At 44.3% G+C, this 16,574-nt stretch overlaps 1 protein-coding gene across 2 annotated transcripts in view; it reads right to left on the bottom strand.

Moving 5' to 3' along the window:
- Window positions 1-16,574, bottom strand: part of LOC139578356 (guanine nucleotide-binding protein subunit alpha-14-like) — a 30,728-nt gene that overhangs the window by 13,404 nt on the left and 750 nt on the right. For both annotated transcript variants that reach the window (XM_071405829.1, XM_071405830.1), the window contains exon 2: window positions 16,372-16,529. In XM_071405829.1, the coding sequence (XP_071261930.1) occupies window positions 16,372-16,519 (148 nt within the window). In that variant the 5' untranslated portion in view covers window positions 16,520-16,529. The remainder of the gene's footprint in view (window positions 1-16,371; window positions 16,530-16,574) is intronic.

The following is a 16,574-nucleotide window of genomic DNA, read 5'->3' as shown; positions in this document are numbered from 1 at the left end:
CTCTCCAGGCACCATCGTACGAGCCTGAAGCCACAGACGGGCCAAACTCATGTTTCTAGAAGTTAATTCTACAACTGAAAGGCACTAATAAGTAATTTTTTGTTTAAAATTTGTATTTAATTCTCAGTATGTAACATTCTATATGCACAATTTATAGACTATAAAGATTTAATACAACAAAATGTCCCTACCAGCCATTGTGTCGCACTTGGAGCGAATTTGGAGCTGCAGTTTTTTTCCTTTGATCAATGAGCGTTTTTTTGCGGAGAGGTTGGAAAGGACATGGTGCACTCCATGAGTGATGAGCGGCATTTCCAAGCTCCACTCCACTCACATACTCTGATTGACACACCATCAAGCAATTCCTGGGCTTCAAATACCTCTTTTGCCAATTGGCCTGGACCCTTTGCTACCGACATGGAGCCCCGCTGATCCATCACGACTGGTCTACCGACGTAACCGTCCGAGGGGGTTTCTGTCCCGAAGCAAGCACCAGTTAGGCCCATCTCCCAGTTAGCCGAAGAGATCCATCAGATAATTCCTGGGCTTCAATACCTCTTTTGCCAATTGGCCTGGACCCTATGCTGCTGACACGGAGCCCTGCCGATCCATCACAACTGGTCTGCCGACGTAACCGTCCGACGTGATTTCAACAGGCTCCCGTTGCGACGTCCCCCTGAGGCCCATCTGCTAGCCTGCTAGCCCCGGCCTGCTAGCTGTCTGAATCGCCGTGCCTCCAGCTCGCCTAGCTACTCACTGGACCCTATGATCACTCGGCTACACATGCCTCTCCGTAATGTCAATATGCCTTGTCTATTGGTGTTTTGGTTAGTAATTGTTGTCTTATTTCACTGTAGAGCCTCCAGCCCTGCTCAATATGCCTTAGCTAGCCCTTTTGTTCCATCCCCCACACATGCATGCAGTGACCGCACCTGGCTTAAATGGTGCCAATAGAGACAAACCTCTCTCATCGTCACTCAATGCCTAGGCTTACCTCCAATGTACTCACATCCTACCATACTCTTGTCTGTACATTATGGCTTGGATTTATTCTTCTGCGCCCAGAAACCTGCTCCTTTTACCCTCTGTTCCGAATGCACTAGACAAGCAGTTATTTTAGCCTTTAGCCGTACTCTTATCCTGGTCCTCCTCTGTTCCTCTGGTGATGTAGAGGTTAACCCCTGCAGCCCCCAGCATCACTCCCATTCCTCAGGCGCTCTCATTTGTTGACTTCTGTAACCATAAAACATTGGTTTCATGCATGTTAACATTAGAAGCCTCCTCCCTAAGTTTGTTTTATTCACTGCTTTAGCACACTCCGCCATCCCGAATGTCCTAGACGTGTCTGAATCCTGGCTTAGGAAGGCCACCAAAAATCCAGAAATTTCCATCCCTAACTATAACATTTTCCGCCAAGATAGAACTGCCAAAGGGGGCGGAGTTGCAATCTACTGCAGAGATAGCCTGTAGAGTTCTATCTTACTATCCAGGTCTGTACCAAAACAATTCGAGCTTCTACTTCTAAAAATTCACCTTTCCAGAAACAAGTCTCTCACTGTTGCCGCTTGCTATAGACCACCCTCTGCCCCCAGCTGTGGCCTGGACACCATATGTGAATTGATTGCCCCCCATCTATCTTCTGATCTCGTGCTGCTAGGTGACCTAAACTGGGACATGCTTAACACCCCGGCCATTCTACAATCTAAGCTTGATGCCCTCAATCTTACACAAATTATCAATGAACCTACCAGGTAAAACCCCAAATCCGTAAACACGGGCACCCTCATAGATATCATCCTAACTAACTCGCCCTCCAAATACACCTCTGCTGTCTTCAACCAAGATCTCAGCAATCACAGCCTCATTGCCTGCATCCGTAATGGTTCTGCGGTCAAACGACCACCCCTCATCACTGTCAAATGCTCCCTAAAACCCTTCTGCGAACAGGCCTTTTTAATTGACCTGGCCGGGGTATCCTGGAATGACATTGACCTCATCCCGTCAGTAGAGGATGCCTGGTTATTCTTTAAAAGTGCCTTCCTCACCATCTTAAATAAGCATGCTCCATTCAAAAAATGTAGAACTAGGAATAGATATAGCCCTTAGTTCACTCCAGACCTGTCTGCCCTTGACCAGCACAAAAACATCCTGTGGCGTTCTGTATTAGCATCGAATAGCCCCCGTGATATGAAACTTTTTAGGGAAGTTAGGAACCAATATACACAGGCAGTTAGGAAAGCTAAGGCTAGCATTTTCAAACAGAAATTTGCATCCTGTAGCACAAACTACAAAAAGTTCTGGGACACTGTAAAGTCGATGGAGAATAAGAGTACCTCCTCCAAGCTGCCCACTGCACTGAGGATAGGAAACACTGTCACTACAGATAAATCCACAATAATTGAGAATTTCAATAAGCATTTTTCTATGGCTGGCCATTCTTTCCACCTGGCTACCCCTACCCCGGTCAACAGCCCTCCGCTCCCCACAGCAAATCGCCCAAACCTCCCCCACTTCTCCTTCACCCAAATCCAGATAGCTGATGTTCTGAAAGAGCTGCAAAATCTGGACCCCTACAAATCAGCTGGGCTAGACAATCTGGACCCTCTCTTTCTAAAATTATCTGCCGAAACTATTGCAACCCCTATTACTAGCCTGTTCAACCTCTCTTTCGTATCGTCTGAGATTCCCATAGATTGGAAAGCTGCCGCGGTCATCCCCCTCTTCAAAGGGGGAGACACACTAGACCCAAACTGCTACAGACCTACAGTGGGGCAAAAAAGTATTTAGTCAGCCACCAATTGTGCAAGTTCTCCCACTTAAAAAGATGAGAGAGGCCTGTAATTTTCATCATAGGTACACTTCAACTATGACAGACAAAATGAGAAAATAAAATCCAGAAAATCACATTGTAGGATTTTTTATGAATTTATTTGCAAATTATGGTGGAAAATAAGTAGTTGGTCAATAACAAAAGTGTATCTCAATACTTTGTTATATACCCTTTGTTGGCAATGACAGAGGTCAAACGTTTTCTGTAAGTCTTCACAAGGTTTTCACACACTGCTGCTGGTATTTTGGCCCATTTCTCCATGCAGATCTCCTCTGGAGCAGTGATGTTTTGGGGCTGTTGCTGGGCAACATGGACTTTCAACTCCCTCCAAAGATTTTCTATGGGGTTGAGATCTGGAGACTGGCTAGGCCACTCCAGGACCTTGAAATGCTTCTTACGAAGCCACTCCCGTTGCCCGGGCGGTGTGTTTGGGATCATTGTCATGCTGAAAGACCCAGCCACGTTTCATCTTCAATGCCCTTGCTGATGGAAGGAGGTTTTCACTCAAAATCTCACGATACATGGCCCCATTCATTCTGTCCTTTACACGGATCAGTCGTCCTGGTCCCTTTGCAGAAAAATAGCCCCAAAGCATGATGTTTCCACCCCCATGCTTCACAGTAGGTATGGTGTTCTTTGGATGCAACTCAGCATTCTTTGTCCTCCAAACACGACGAGTTGAGTTTTTACCAAAAAGTTCTATTTTGGTTTCATCTGACCATATGACATTCTCCCAATCTTCTTCTGGATCATCCAAATGCTCTCTAGCAAACTTCAGACGGGCCTGGACATGTACTGGCTTAAGCAGGGGGACACGTCTGGCACTGCAGGATTTGAGTCCCTGGCGTAGTGTGTTACTGATGGTAGGCTTTGTTACTTTGGTCCCAGCTCTCTGCAGGTCATTCACTAGGTCCCCCCGTGTGGTTCTGGGATTTTTGCTCACCGATCATTTTGACCCCACGGGGTGAGATCTTGCGTGGAGCCCCAGATCGAGGGAGATTATCAGTGGTCTTGTATGTCTTCCATTTCCTAATAATTGCTCCCACAGTTGATTTCTTCAAACCAAGCTGCTTACCTATTGCAGATTCAGTCTTCCCAGCCTGGTGCAGGTCTACAATTTTGTTTCTGGTGTCCTTTGACAGCTCTTTGGTCTTGGCCATAGTGGAGTTTGGAGTGTGACTATTTGAGGTTGTGGACAGGTGTCTTTTATACTGATAACATGTTCAAACAGGTGCCATTAATACAGGTAACGAGTGGAGGACAGAGGAGCCTCTTAAAGAAGAAGTTACAGGTCTGTGAGAGCCAGAAATCTTGCTTGTTTGTAGGTGACCAAATACTTATTTTCCACCATAATTTGCAAATAAATTCATAGAAAATCCTACAATGTGATTTTCTGGATTTTTTCCCCGCATTTGGTCTGTCATAGTTGAAGTGTACCTATGATGAAAATTACAGGCCTCTCTCATCTTTTTAAGTGGGAGAACTTGCACAATTGGTGGCTGACTAAATACTTTTTTGCCCCACTGTATATCTATTCTACCCTGCCTTTCTAAGGTCTTTGAAAGCCAAGTTAACAAACAGATTACCGACCATTCGAATCTCACCGTACCTTCTCCGCTATGCAATCTGGTTTCAGAGCTGGTCATGGGTGCACCTCAGCCACACTCAAGGTCCTAAACAATATCATAAGCGCCATCGATAAGAGACATTACTGTGCCGCCGTATTCATCGACCTAGACAAGGCTTTCGACTCTGTCAATCACAACATTCTTATTTGCAGATTCAACAGTCTTGGTTTCTCAAATGATTGCCTTGTTTGGTTCACCAACTACTTCTCCGATAGAGTTCAGTGTGTCAAATCGGAGGGCCTGTTGTCCGGACCTCTGGCAGTCTCTATGGGGGTGCCACAGGGTTCAATTCTTGGGCCGACTCTCTTCTCTGTCTACATCAATGATGTCGCTCTTGCTGCAGGTGATTCTTTGATCCACCTCTACGCAGACGACACCATTCTGTATACCTCTGGCCCTTCTTTGGACACTGTGTTAACTAACCTCCAGATGAGCTTCAATGCCATACAACTCTCCTTCCGTGGCCTCCAACTGCTCTTAAATGCAAGCAAAACTAAATGCATGCTCTTCAACCGATCGCTGCCCGCACCTGCCCGCCCGTCCAGCATCACTACTCTGGATGGTTCTGACTTAGAATATGTGGACAACTACAAATACCTAGGTCTCTGGTTAGACTGTAGACTCTCCTTACAGACTCACATTAAGCATCTCCAATCCAAAATTAAATCTAGAATCGGCTTCCTATTTCGCAACAAAGCATCCTTCACTCATGCTGCCAAACATACCCTCGTAAAACTGACCATCCTACCGGTACTCGACTTTGGCGATGTCATTTACAAAATAGCCTCCAACACTCTACTCAACAAATTGGATGCAGTCTATCACAGTGCCATCCGTTTTGTCACCAAAGCCCCATATACTACCCACCACTGCGACCTGTACGCTCTCATTGGCTGGCCCTCGCTTCATACTCATCGCCAAACCCACTGGCTCCAGGTTATCTACAAGTCTCTGCTAGGTAAAGCCCCACCTTATCTCAGCTCACTGGTCACCATAGCAGCACCCACACGTAGCACACGCTCCAGCAGGTATATCTCACTGGTCACCCCCAAAGCCAATTCTTTCTTTGGCCGCCTCTCCTTCCAGTTCTCTGCTGCCAATGACTGGAAAGAACTCTGTGTTGTTGTATGTGTCGAACTGCTTTGCTTTATCTTGGCCATGTCGCAGTTGCAAATGAGAACTTGTTCTCAACTAGCCTACCTGGTTCAATAAAGGTGAAATAAAATAAATAATCAACTCTGAGACTCGTACTATCCGGCTCCTGTGTCTGCATCTGGGTCTTTGCCTGAGCCATGATACAAAATGTGGAAAAAGGGCAGGGGTCTGAATACTTTACGAATGCAGTGTATAACATTGTACAATAATTTACGTTTTAATTACATTTTTTAAATCCATTATTCTGTGCAGACCCTCTCAAGCTCTGTCTGTTTGGATGGGGAGTGTTACTACACAGCTATTTTCAGGTCTCTCCAGAGATGTTCAATTGGGTTCTGGCATAGGATCCAAACATTGCAGGTTCAAACCCTACATGTGCAGATCATCAACATAAAACATGGTTGTGTTTGTATGATTAAATGCTGTTAAAATGTCCTATGAATTAAATTAAAATGCATCGTGTCTCTATATCACCTACAACACAGTCCTCAAATGCATATTGCCATTAAATCTGGAGAGAAACATAATGGTGATAATTTTCATGTTGTGGTAATATTGGGTAAAACTTACATATGAGATTTTCTAAATGTTCTTGAAATGTTCTGAGGACGTCCAAGACAAGGTAAAATGAATATTGTGTGAACATCAATGGAATATTATGTTAAACCTAAAACAACTATGCTATGAACATCATAAAAACTGACCTATTTCATTCTTACAACATTAAAGGTAATGTCCTGTGTAACGTAACTTAAACATTGTATGAATGTCATCACAACTGAGCATATTTTGTGTTTTGTGAACCTAAACACAAAATGTTAATGTACCCACATTGTTCCCACAACCTAATTGCACTACCGTTCAAAGGCTACCGTTCACTTAGAAATGTCCTTGTTTTTGAAAGAAAAGCAAATTTCTTGTCCATTAAAATAACATAAAATGTATCAGCAATACAGTGTAGAATTGGTAATGTTGTAAATGACTATTGTAGCTGGAAACAGCAGTTTTTTTTATGGAGTATCTACATAGGCGTACAGAAGCCCATTATCAGCAACCATCACTCCTGTGTTCCAATAGCACATTGTGTTAGCTAATCCACGTTTATAATTTTAAAAGGCTAATTGATCATTAGAAAACCCTTTTGCAATTATGTTAGCACAGCTGAAAACTGTTGTTCTGATTAAAGAAGCAATAAAACTGGCCTTCTTTAGACTAGTTGAGTATCTGGAGCATCAGCATTTGTGGGTTCGATTACAGGCCAGAAACAAAGAACTTTCTTCTGAAACTCTTCAGTCTATTCTTGTTCTGAGAAATGAAGGCTATTCTATGCGAGAAATTGCCAAGAAACTGAAGATCTCGTACAACGCTGTGTACTACTCCCTTCACAGAACAGCGCAAACTGGCTCTAACCAGAATAGAAAGAGGAGTGGGAGGCCCAGGTACACAACTGAGCAAGAGGACAAGTACATTAGAGTGTCTAGTTTGAGAAACAGACGCCTCACAAGTCCACAACTGGCAGCTTCATTAAATAGTACCCACAAAACGCAGGTAGCCTAGTGGTTAGAGTGGACTAGTAACCGAAAGGTTGCAAGATTGAATCCCTGAGCTGACAAGGTAAAAAATCTGCCGTTCTGCCCCTGAACAAGGCAGTTAACCCACTGTTCCTAGGCTGTCATTGAAAACAAGAATTTGTTCTTAACGGACTTGCCTAGTTAAATAAAGGTAAAATAAACTAAAAAACAGTGAAGAGGCGACTCCGGGATGCTGGCCTTCTAGGCAGAGTTGCAAATAAAAAGCCATATCTCAGACTGGCCAATAAAAATGAAAGATTAAGATGGGCAAAAGAACACAGACACTGGACAGAGGAATTCTGCCTAGAAGGCCAGCATCCCGGAGTTGCCTCTTCACTGTTGACGTTGAGACTGGTGTTTTGCGGGTACTATTTAATGAAGCTGCCAGTTGAGGACTTGTGAGGCGTCTGTTTCTCAACGGTTTGGGAACATATCTTTTGTGATGTTACCACAATGTTCCCACCAGACTGTTTCCACAACCTAATGACACATTCCGGGAACATTTAACGAACAGATTAAATGTGTTATAAGAACGTTCTTGCAACATCAGGCAGATGTTTTATACAACAAATCTCCCTTTTGGGGAATGTTCTGTGGTGGTTGTTACAACATTTTTGTGAATGTTACAAGAACATTCCAAGGATATTTCATATAAAACATTTTTGATAAATAATTAGATTTGATCAAAAACATTCTCTGAATTCTCTGAATGTTTTTGGGATGTTATAATCCTAATGTTAGATAAAACCCTAACTTGAATATAATGGGAATCTTAGCTAATGTTCTGGGAATGTTCCTGGTTTGCTGGGGAATATCTATGCATTATTATATCTAAAGAGGACATTTGCTATTGGCTACACGGATTCGCATTATGATAAATCCCCCGTGTTTTAATGGCTATGGAAATCCCATGCAGCCTATGTTATCCTCACAAATAATCCTGATAGGTATCAGTCTTGTGTTTTCTGCAATGACCTTAGTGATTTTACAGCCTGTGTTTGTAATAGCTGCTCAGTGAAACGACCTGTTGTAACACTCGTCGTTGGAATGAGAAGAGGAAGACCAATGCGCAGCGTGGTAAGTATCCATTTTAATAAGAATACGTGAACAATGAACAAAAACAATAAACTGACAAACGACCGAGACAGTTCCATAAGGTGAAGCACAGACAGAATATAACCACCCACAAAACACAAAGAAAAACAGGCTACCTAAATATGGCTCCCAATCAGAGACAACGACTGACACCTGCCTCTGATTGAGAACCATACTAGGCCAAACACATAGAAACAGACAACCTAGACATACAACATAGAATGCCCACCCACATCACACCCTGACCAAACAAAACATAGAAACATACAAAGCAATCTATGGTCAGGGCGTGATACCTGTCCTGATTTGTCATAGACGCTTGCTAAAAAACTTTAATGAGCAAGCCTGCCTTCATAAACTTGCCCCCCCCCCCCACAGGCCTCCCGGGTGGCGCAGTGGTCTAGGGCACTGCATCGCTAGCTGCCACCAGAGTCTCTGGGTTCGCGCCCAGGCTCTGTCGCAGCCGGCCGCGACCGGGAGGTCCGTGGGGCGACGCACAATTGGCCTAGCGTCGTTCGGGTTAGGGAGGGTTTGGCCGGTAGGGATATCCTTGTCTCATCGCACTCCAGCGACTCCTGTGGCGGGCCGGGCGCAGTGTGCGCTAACCAAGGGGGCCAGGTGCAGTGTGCGCTAACCAAGGGGGCCAGGTGCACGGTGCTTCCTCCGACACATTGGTGCGGCTGGCTTCCGGGTTGGAGGCGCGCTGTGTTAAGAAGCAGTGCGGCTTGGTTGGGTTGTGCTTCGGGAGTTGTAGTGATGAGACAAGATAGTAATTACTAGCGATTGGATACCACGAAAATTGGGGAGAAAAGAGGGTAAAAAAAATAAATAATAACAATACTAAAAAAAAATAACGCCTCCATAAATAAAATTATAATTAAAAACAGGTTCAGCCCCTGGTTCGACCATGATCTTGCAGAGTTACTCCACCTCAAGAATTGCATTTGGCGAAAGGCTCGGCACACGCATACTCAGGCTGACTGGCTCTCGTTCAGGCAAATGAGAAATAAGTGCACTCAGGCTATCCGGAAGGCCAAAGTTATTTACTTTAAGTTCTCTCTCTGTGGGTCTAACCCCAAGAAGTTTTGGAAAACGGTTAAAGACATGGAGAATAAACCCTCCTCCTCACACCTGCCCATGTCCCTTAATGTTGATGATGTGGTTGTTACTGACAAGAAGCACATGACTGAGCTCTTTAATCACCACTTCATTAAGTCAGGATTCCTATTTGACTCAGCCATGCCTCCTTGCCCGTCCAACATTTCCTCATCTCCTACCCTTTCTAATGCTACTATCCCTGATGCTTTACCTCTTTTTCCCCTGCCCCGCTACAAAGTTTCTCCCTGCAGGCAGTCACTGAGTCCGAGGTGCTAAAGGAGCTCCTTAAACTTGACTCCAAAAATACATCTGGGTCAGATGGTTTAGACCCTTTCTTCTTTAAGGTTGCTGCCGCTATCATCAACAAGCCTATCTCCAACATTTTTAACCTGTCTCTCTTTTCTGTGGAGGTTCCCATTGCTTGGAAGGCAGCCACGTTCATCCTTAATTTAAAAGGGGAGATCAAGCTGATCCTAACTGTTATAGGCCTATTTCTATTTTGCCCTGTTTATCAAAAGTGTTGGAAAAACATGTCAATAAACAACTGACTGGCTTTCTTCATGTCTATAGTATTCTCTCGGGTACGCAATCTGTTTCTGCTCAAGTTATGGATGTGTCACTGCAACCTTAAAGGTCCTCAATGATGTCACCATTGCCCTTGATTCTAAGCAATATTGTGCTGCTATTTTTATTGACATGGTCAAAGCTTTTGATACAGTAGACCATTCCATTCTTGTGGGCCAGCTAAGGAGTATTGGTGTCTCTGAGGGGTCTTTGGCCTGGTTTACTAACTACCTCTCTCAAAGAGTGCAGTGTATAAAGTCAGAAGATCTGCTATCTCAGCCACTGCCTGTCAACAAGGGAGTACCCCAACGCTCGATCCTAGGCTCCACACTCTTTTCAATTCACATCAACAACATAGCTCAGGCAGTAGGAAGCTCTCTCATCCATTTATATGCAGATGACACAGTCTTATACTCAGCTGGCCCCTCCCCAGATTTTGTGTTAAATGCTCTACAACAAAGTGTAATATTTGTGTTGTGGAGAAATGACCAGGCAGGAGACGGGAGTACAGTTAGTTTTCGTTTAGTCAAAACCTCTCCTGCTCTACAGTTTCCCGGGCACACTCGTGCGCATGTGCATTTCCTATTAGGTGTAGTAACGTACACTGTCGTAATACATCACTGCTTAGTAACAGCATAGTAACTAATATAAACAGATGTAGATCCCAGATACTACACTCCTCCCCCATAGTGTTTAACTCCCAGAGAACAAGGTAAATATGTTAGGGAACTACTAATGCAATATCTGAACAATGCATTCTTAACATTTTTCAACTACTGGGTTGAAGCAGACTTTTCAGAGCCCAGCGCAAATCCAGGGGATTATTCTGCCCCGAAGATGGAGTTTGTGTCCTAATAACTAACCCAGGTAATGTCCTTTTTCTTTCCTTTTATCTAGGACATATTAAAGTGTTTGTTTGTTTTACTGTCTGTTACCTCAAACAGCTCAACTCACAGGTCAAGCTTTTGAGGTGCCTTTCGCTGTCGAATAGGATATCTCCGCTCCTCCTGGGCTTCCGGTGGTGGGCCAGGTTCGGGTGGAAGGTCAGGCTCTGTCTCTCCCGTACGTCCACAGTCAGGAGAATAGTCCTGGGGGTCGTTATTGTTCTCTCGGCGTGTCTCTGCTGGGGCGTTGGACCGTAGCAGATGATCCACATGAACGTTGACCTGGCGATGACCAATTTGGACTTGGTAAGTCAAAGGTCCTTTGCGTTGCAAGATCACACCTGAATTCCACAGGCTCTTGGGGTGTCTGAAATCACGTACCATCACCCTCTCTCCCTCTTTGAATTCTCTGACAGTCTTTGAGTGTCTGTCATGAGCTTTCTTCTGCTGTAGCTGGTGCTTTGCCACAGTGCTTGACAAGTCTGGTTTCAACAATGTCAGGCGGGTACGTGGTTGGCGTCTCAGAAACAGTTCAGCCGGTGTACATTCCGTTACTGTGTGTGGTGTGTTACGGTAAGTAAACAGGAACCGGGGAAGCCTTAGGTGGGTGGGCACAGACTGAACCTCGAGTCTAGTCCAGGCCTTCTTTAAGGTTTGCACGGCTCTTTCCGCTGCTCCGTTTGATGCCGGATGGTAAGGTGGTGACCGGATGTGCCTTACCCCATTGTTCTTGAGAAACATTTCAAAATCGTTTGACGTGAAAGGAGGGCCATTGTCCGATACGAGCTCCTTGACTAGTCCAAAGGATGCGAACAGGTGTCTGAGAAGATTGATGGTCTTCTCAGCTGTGGTCAGTTGAGTAGGGAACACTTCCATCCACTTGGAATGGACATCGACGACAACAAGGAAATGTTGCTTGTCAATCTCGGCGTAATCCACATGGATGCGTTCCCAAGGTGTCGCAGCCCAGGACCATGGATGAAGAGGTGCAGCAGCAGGCTTGTTGCGAACAGCTTCACAAGGTGAGCAGTGGCCTACATGCTGTTGAATGTCCTGATCCAGTCCAGGCCACCACAGATAACTGCGAGCGAGTGCTTTCATTCGAGTGATCCCTGGATGTCCCTCATGCAGGTCAGATAGCAGTCTCCTCTGGAATTTTTGAGGTACCACCACCCTTGATCCCCATAGAACACATCCTTGATCAGTGGACAACTGGTCTTTCTTGTCGATGAATGGACGAAGTTTATCGTCATTTACGAAGTTTGGCCAACCTCCTAATGTTAAGTCCAAGACTTTGGAAAGCACTGGATCTTTCCTTGTTTCCTCTGCTATGTCTGAAGCAGATATGGGCAGTTCGTCAATGAGAGAGATCTGGAAGACTGCTCTATCATCTTCACTGTCGGAGTCACTATTGCATGGTAGTCTTGATAGTGCATCTGCATTTGCGTGATCACTGGATCGTCTGTACTCAATCTCGTAGTCGTAGGCTAACAATATCAGAGCCCAACGTTGCATTCGAAGTGCAGCAAGGGTTGGTATAGCTGATTTTGGTCCAAGGATGGCCAACAGAGGCTTGTGATCTGTCAGCAGTTGGAACTTCCTTCCGTACAGGTATTTGTGAAACTTCTTCACTCCGAATATTATGCTCAGGGCTTCCTTCTCAATTTGAGCATAATTTTTCTCACTTGGTGACAGAGTCCGTGATGCAAATGCAATAGGGTGTTCTTCACCTGACGATAGAACATGTGAGATGACGGCTCCTACTCCGTATGGAGATGCATCACACGCGAGTCTCAGCTTCATCTCTGTGTTGTAGTGGGCAAGCCACTTGCTCTTTAGCAGACGCTGTTTGCAAGTCTTGAATGCTTCTTCGCATTGTGGGGACCAATTCCACTTTGTATCGGCCTGCAGCAGTTGGTGAAGCGGATGCAACAATGTGGACAAGTTTGCCACAAACTTTCCGTAATAGTTCAGGAGCCCCAAAAATGACCTCAGCTCTGAGATATTTGTGGGTGCTGGTGCGTTTACAATTGCTTCCACCTTGCTGTTGGTTGGGTGCAGGCCTTGTGCATCAATCTTGTATCCGAGATACTCCACTGAGTCCTGGAGGAACTCACACTTGCTGCGTTTCATTCTCACTCCGTATTTCTCCAGTCTTGACATCACTTTGTCCAGCACTACAAGGTGCTCTCCAATGGTTGGTGCTGACACGAGGATGTCGTCCATGAAGCACACAACGTTGTCTATACCGTCCAAGATCTGATCCATTGTGTGTTGGAATATCGCTGGAGCTGTCGAGATTCCATAGGCCAAGCGATTGAATCTGAATAGCCCCTTGTGTGTATTGATGGTCAGATACTGTTCTGACTCCGGATCCAGCTTCAGTTGCTGATAAGCGAATGCCAGGTCCAGCTTACTGAAAACCTTCCCACCAGCTAGAGTGGCAAACAGATCTTCAGCGTTTGGTAGTGGATATTCCTCTGGTAGTATGCAGCGATTTACTGTGACCTTGTAGTCACCGCACATTCTGACGGTCTTGTCTTTCTTTGGGACTACAACAATCGGAGCGGCCCAGTCGCTCCTCGCTACTTTCGTGATTATGTTATTCTTCTGTAGGCGGTCCAGTTCCTTCTCTACTGCTTCCTTAAGAGCATAGGGAACTGGACGTGGTTTGTGAAAGATAGGCTTGGTTCCTTCTTGCACTCTGACTTTTGCTGTGAAGTCTTGTATTTCGCCGTAGCCATCTTTGAAAAGTTCTTTGTGCTTCTCCAGCATGTTAGTGAGTGTAGCTTGACTCACTGGTTTGTCCTTTCTCAGACTGAAGATTTCTCCCCAGTTCAACTTGATCTTTTGTAGCCAGTTTCTGCCTAGCAAGGCAGATTTTTCTCCTTTAACAATGACAAGCGGTAGCGTCCACTCCTTCCCCTCATACCGGACTGGTACCTGGATCTGCCCTAACACAGGAATAGTGTCACCAGTGTATGAAGAAAGGCGGATGGACGCTGACTGAAGAGGGCACTCTTTCAGTTTTTCTTTGTAGAGTCTCTCTGGAACCAGAGATACAGACGCTCCGGTGTCCAGCTGCATTTTTACCGGTTTTCCCGCTAACTCCATGTTGAGATAGATTCCATCTTTTTGTTGTTGAGCTGTGTACACTGTGGACAGTACTTTGTGCGCTCTTGCTGTGCGTTTTGAGGCTTTACACACTTTCTGTAAATGTCCAACCTTTCCACAATTGTGGCACTTTACATTTTGGAATCGACATTCACTGTGCTGATGATTATCTCCCCCACATCTGTAGCAACTTGGCTTAGACCTTTGAGATGTGGGCTGCTTTGTTCTTGTGTAACCTTGAGGACGGGACTGAGAAAAGTGTGACTTTTGTGAGCCTTTTTCACCACGTGCATCACTGACCTTGTGAACACCTTTCTGACGTTCAGCATATCCCGATAGCTCAATAGTATCCCTGTGGGCAAGCTCGAGTCCAAGTGCGATATCACAGGCTTTCCGAAAGGTCAGGTCCTTCTCTGACAGAAGCCTTCTGTGATATGCTTCACCTGTGAGACCACATACAAACTTGTCTCGAAGAGCATCATCAAGAAATTGTGCAAACTCACATGTACTTGCCAGCCTTTTCAAAGCAAGGATGTAGTCTGCCACGGTTTCCCCTTGACTCTGGTGACGTTGGTAAAATCTGAAACGTTCTGCAATGAGAATTGGCTTAGGCTTGAAATGCCTTGAAAGAGTTTCAGTCAGTTCTGCATAGTTCAACTCCACTGCTTTTATTGGTTCAATGAGACCTTTCAGCAATCCATACTCAGTTGGACCCAAAACACTGAGAAATACGTCTGCTTTCTTTTCATCTTTGATTTCATTTGCAGCCAGCCAACGCTCAAAACGCTCCAAATAGGAATCAAAATCCTCTTTTGTAGCCTCAAACTCTGGTACTCGACCAATGGTTGCCATTTTCACAGTTAATTGTTCAGTTTCCTTATTCCTTGTATTCTTTAATTTTCATCTAATTCTTCACTTCAGAAGTTTCTGCAATTACTTCGTTCACTGCACTCATTGTAATAATGTACACACCGTGTTACGTTCCTTCTTCCTTTTTTTTTTCTTTCTTGATAATATTTCTCCACTGAGATCGCCTAATTTCAATGGGTTCAATGACAGTTCTTTTTATTTTACCACCAGAGGGCAGTGTCGCTATTCTGGACTCCAATAGTCTTGCTACTTGGCAGCTCCTGAACACTGTATCTGCTAGCAGTGCTTAGCCGTTTTTTACTGGCGAAAGAAAATAAAAAATAACTGACGAATTACATAATTATTTTGAGTTTCATTACTCACGCAACATTCTTCCCTTCAAGCAATGTCCGTTAAAGAAGTTGAATCACCTCGTCGCCACTGTAATATTTGTGTTGTGGAGAAATGACCAGGCAGGAGACGGGAGTACAGTTAGTTTTCGTTTAGTCAAAACCTCTCCTGCTCTACAGTTTCCCGGGCACACTCGTGCGCATGTGCATTTCCTATTAGGTGTAGTAACGTACACTGTCGTAATACATCACTGCTTAGTAACAGCATAGTAACTAATATAAACAGATGTAGATCCCAGATACTACACAAAGCTTTCTTAGTGTCCAACAAGCTTTCTCTACTCTTAACCTTGTTCTGAACACCTAAAAAACAAAGGTAATGTGGTTTGGTAAGAAGAATGTTTCTCAAATGTAAGATTTCAAAGTTGTTCCAAACTTCAAATTTCGAAGTGTTTGGTTACTTCTCTGTATCGTTCCAAAGTTACATTTAGGCATTAACTCAGAATTCTTAAGGTTAGGCATTGACTCAGAATGGTTAAGGTAAGGGTTAAGGTTGGGGATAGGCTTAAAACTCAAATATTTGAAAACAACTTTCTATTGCTGGATTCGAACATACAACATTTGGAACCATAGGCAGATGCTTTACTCCCTAGCAAAACCAAAGCCAACTTAAAGGTAACACCGCTCACTGTTGCTCCTTGTGGCTGGTTCCCAAGTCCTCTCCAGACATCCTCAGACATGGATGGCTGTCTAATACTGACTTGTGTGATACAAGTCAGTACTCACCTGAGTGACCTGCCTGAAAACATCAGCTATGCAGGTGTCTTCTATCGCAGATTAACATATAATCTGGTTAAATCTAGGTCTAAGTGTACACCTCATACATTCCTACCCACTAAATGGATTTTGTACTCCCATTCATGGTGTCCTCAGTAGCCTATCTAATATAATACATTCTTTCTCAAAACATTGTTTGTTTTTGTAGTTAAATGCCTAATTTGGCTGTTCTCATCATGGGTTTAAATGGGTGGAAAGAAGGCTTCAAATTCCTGTTCATTTTGTCTGTCCTTATTCAACAATAATACGTTATTAGACCAAAGAGTGAAGGAAGAAAAACTTCACATTTTGTGATGACAGCAATGATACTGGTGAGCAATGACCGTTCTGTGGGCTATAATAAACATAATAGATTTCAAGTCCATAGAAAGGAAGACAGAAGGTGGAGCTACTAACCGAGTAAAAGAACTTTGATTTCTTTGCGTTCTCTCTTCTTCTGCTTTCGGAGAATCCTCTGAATCTCCTTGTCAATAGCAATAGTCTGCCTCTCTTCATCGTCCAGGAAACAAACGCAGGTCCGACGGCACCATTGCCAGCACGCCATGTCAAACTCACTAAAATAGGTAGATAAAAAGATGTGTTTATAAATAGGCATACTA

This window comes from Salvelinus alpinus, chromosome 6, assembly GCF_045679555.1.
Source record: "Salvelinus alpinus chromosome 6, SLU_Salpinus.1, whole genome shotgun sequence".
Lineage (NCBI taxonomy): Eukaryota > Metazoa > Chordata > Actinopteri > Salmoniformes > Salmonidae > Salvelinus > Salvelinus alpinus.
The sequence above is the reverse complement of the archived record's forward strand: the minus strand, read 5'-3'. Positions and strand labels throughout refer to the sequence as shown.